This window comes from Papaver somniferum, unplaced genomic scaffold, assembly GCF_003573695.1.
Source record: "Papaver somniferum cultivar HN1 unplaced genomic scaffold, ASM357369v1 unplaced-scaffold_5, whole genome shotgun sequence".
Classification (NCBI taxonomy): domain Eukaryota; kingdom Viridiplantae; phylum Streptophyta; class Magnoliopsida; order Ranunculales; family Papaveraceae; genus Papaver; species Papaver somniferum.
In genome coordinates, this window is record NW_020647637.1 from 1,782,322 (window position 1) to 1,786,053 (window position 3,732).

At 38.2% G+C, this 3,732-nt stretch overlaps 2 protein-coding genes across 2 annotated transcripts in view; one reads left to right on the forward strand and one right to left on the reverse strand.

Moving 5' to 3' along the window:
* Positions 1-239: 239 nt before the first annotated feature.
* On the forward strand, positions 240-851 carry LOC113342942. The gene has a single exon (XM_026587306.1). It carries the CDS (start codon positions 240-242, stop codon positions 849-851), a length of 612 nt encoding a protein of 203 aa, XP_026443091.1.
* Positions 852-2,759: 1,908 nt separating this feature from the next.
* The window catches only part of LOC113342966, a 2,305-nt gene continuing 1,332 nt past the window's right edge, over positions 2,760-3,732 (reverse strand). The window contains exon 3 of the mRNA XM_026587326.1: positions 2,760-2,882. Within this exon, the coding sequence (XP_026443111.1) occupies positions 2,799-2,882 (84 nt within the window). The 3' untranslated portion in view covers positions 2,760-2,798. The remainder of the gene's footprint in view (positions 2,883-3,732) is intronic.

The following is a 3,732-nucleotide window of genomic DNA, read 5'->3' on the forward strand; positions in this document are numbered from 1 at the left end:
AAATTCCTCGTGAGGCGCAATACTTAGGTTTTAACACCATATCACACTCGGCGATTACTGCCCCTGCACGAGAAGGAATCATCACGGGGCGACTCCACAAGCGCAACTTCAAAGGCGATGAAGTTTTCAGCGTGGCTAAAGAACCCCCAATAGAGGAGTGGATGAAACTCCGTATAAGCTTTTCAGCCTCGGAGGCACCAGAAGAAGGATACATCCACAACGATCCTCTAGTGGTCACGATGGCCATTGCACTCCCCGAACATGAGGACGAGGAAGCAAAAAACAAATCACTACCATGGGAAATGCCCAAAATCCTAATTGATTGTGGCAGCTCTGTGGAGATATTGTTCTATGAAACATTCAAACAAATGGGCCTCAAAGACGAATGCCTCATACCCTCTACTTACAACATATTTGGCTTTAACGGGTCATCGAATCGTCCAAGAGGGGAGATAACATTAGAAATCCGTGTGGGAAGAATCTTTACCATAACCACTTTTTGTGTGGTAGATGTGCCATCACCCTACACAGCCATTGTCGGACGATCCTGGGTCCATGGAATCAAGGGAGTGGACTCCACTTACCATCAAAGGCTAAGATTCCCAACACCTGACGGAGTAGCAGAAATCATTGGAGACTCTGGCGAGGCAAAATATTGTTACAAGATGGAGGTCCAAAACGGCGAGAATAACATAAACTCCCCAAAAGCACAAGCAAGGAGAGCTAGAGGCATCGATAATTCAATTGAAGCCCATGACTACATGGCAATAAACGATGCACCAAGACACTTGTCTAACACTCTAGCCTCGTGCAACACCATAACCTCTGGAACGACTACATGGCCCTTATAGCAATTACAGAACCTTCCGAAGGAGGGTGAAGTCATACCTCGTACTCACACCAAGATCGAAAGTACTATTAAGAACAAAGCAGCCTATATCGGCACCCAAAAAACCTTGGAGGATTCCCTCTACGACAACTCACAGAAATTTGCTGGTATGGATACTGCACCTACAGGAGTCCTACTATCTTTCCTAGATAGTTACTCAGGTTACAACCACTGCATTAGGAAGGCTAGCATGCAACATCATTTTCGACCAAGAACATACCTTGAACAAACAAGGATGACCATCCCAGAAGTCTCTACACTAAACCCCTGGGGACTCATCAAGAAGGCAACAAAGGCTCCCAAGCCCAATCAGGCTATGGAAAAATAGCCAATTAACAAAAAACTTCACTTGACAAGTTGGGCTGCAGACAAATCCCAACCGATATCGAAAGCTAATGAGAAGCATTAGCAGACCCACAGTATATCTCTTGCTAAGAGTATCACACGCCCCATGAAGGCTGATGTCTAAAAGGTTCATATTTGAGGTTAGGGTCGTAGGCCCCTACTTGTAAGAAGGTCATCAAACCTCCCTCGAAATGTACTAAGGGTTCACACCCTCTTTTGAAATTAATAAAACTACTCATATTGTGTAATACTTGTCTGCATGTAGATTCTTTTTTTTTTTTTAGATTATATCATCTTTATTACATATGTATATTTTTCCTTTACTCCGTATATGCATTTAGACTAATCATATCATATTTGCACTTCTAACAAACACACCAAACAGATGAATCCATCAACAACTATGGCAGGGTGCTGGCCACACCCCTCATCCTACAAAACGATACGGGTAAAACAACCCTCAGTTACCTTACACGGACTACAGACCTAAGGTAACATCGTCACGATCATGATATCAGACGATGCCCTGTTCTGACAGGAGATGCCCAGCTTTAGACATATCTACTTCACGCCAAAGTAAGAATTGCTCAACCAAGCTATCACCCTTGAGAGCACGCTTCAACAGAGACCTCAAGGAACAAATGCCCCAACAACGGGCGCTACACAAAATAAATAAAGGCTAAACGAAAGTTGCTACAATCTAGGTCCAACACCATAAGAGATAGCATATCCATCTAAGGAACTGATCACTCCTCGGATATGTTACCTAAGGTTGGACCAACAACGTACAGTCAAAACTCTTTCATAGTCAGATCATGATAAACTATCATATGATCAAAGAAAGGCAGTCGCCATATAACAATGTTAATAACAGTTAGCAACAAAGTTAAAGTTCCTCCCACATACGAGGACTTACCAAAAAATAGCAAAGTTATGTCTCCCACAACTGAGGACTTTCCAGTAGCGATGAAAATGTTTCCACAAAGGGGCAACTAAACCTATAAACTTATGTTCAAACATAAGAAACCAAAAGAAGGAAGCCAAAACAAGAGATTCCGCCAAGAGATAGGCAAGCTCAGGCATGTCCGCCAAGAGATAGGCAACCTATAAACTTACATCGACGAAAAGGAAAAATAATATGCCGCATTAGTTATCGCATATGGAAAATTCATTTCTTGTTGAGGATGGTTTCTTGAGAAACCAATTATAATTAAATCACACGATCTTCGACGAATGGACGAAAATACCAAAGTTAATTGGCCGTAGGTTTTTCAACCATGCATTTAATTGATCACCGTATAGGTAATCAAATTGCGATAACACCAATTTTGATGACTACAGTTTCATTAGGGGAATAAAAACTGGACTTTATTTTTCTTTCCATATGAAAAATATTAGAGAATGAAGGAAATCGAACTTTTCGACAAAGTTGATCACTAGTTTATGATATATAACGTATACGTGTTGCTTGAAAATTGAAATAAAAATTACCAAGCATAAATGTCATCAACTATTTAAATCAATAATACACAATAAATACACAAGTTACCATGAATCACGTAGGTTAAGATTTGTTGGTGGCCGACGAGATACTGATCAAGGTGGTGGGCGGGTCACTCCATCCATATGAGTATTGCGTAAGATGGATCTAATCCTCCAATAGCATGCAAAAATCAAAACAGATGTTAATATCAGAATACATCATCTAATGATTATAAGATAAAACAACGCATCCAAAATTTTTTTTAAATAATAAAACAGCACAAGAGATAAACCCACTCATAAACGGATATGTAAAAAGTAGGGTATGACATTCGGTGTAGTTGTTATATCTTACGATTTTGACTACTAAATCAAATCAAACAGATTGCTAAGATATTTATACCCAACTAGAAAAAATTAGTACACATGAAAATAAACCTAACTAAAAGAAATTAGGGTTTATATTTAGTAAAACAAACAAAGATGACCGATTATATTTTGGAAAAATAAATAAATAAATTTAATCGGTCGCAGAAATTTCGCTTAGTGATTAGAGTTACGTGTGTGATAGCGTGTTATAAAATAGAAGGCAGACAACATGAGATACAAAATAGAGGAGAGGAAGAGAGAGAGATTTCTTATTCATGTGTGTATAGAATACCATGTTTAAGCCTCTATTTATATAGATAGAAGACTTGGTATCCAAGATATGTAAACCCTAAGGCCTAGTTTGGTATTGCTGCGGCTTTTGCAAAAGCACTTTTTTGTTGTGCGTTGCTGTGCTATGCTGTGAGAAAAAAGCAGTTAGACGTTTGGTAAAATATTAATTAAAGTTAAAGTTGATTAACAAAAGCAATCAAAGTGTGTTTGGTAAAATATCATATTCAACCATTGTTGTTGTAGCAAATGACAAAAACAAACATATATCTGAAAATAATTTTGTTTCAATTTTATTAGGTTTAAAATAATTAAATTTTTACTATTAAATATAAACATATATAATATTAAATTTACTT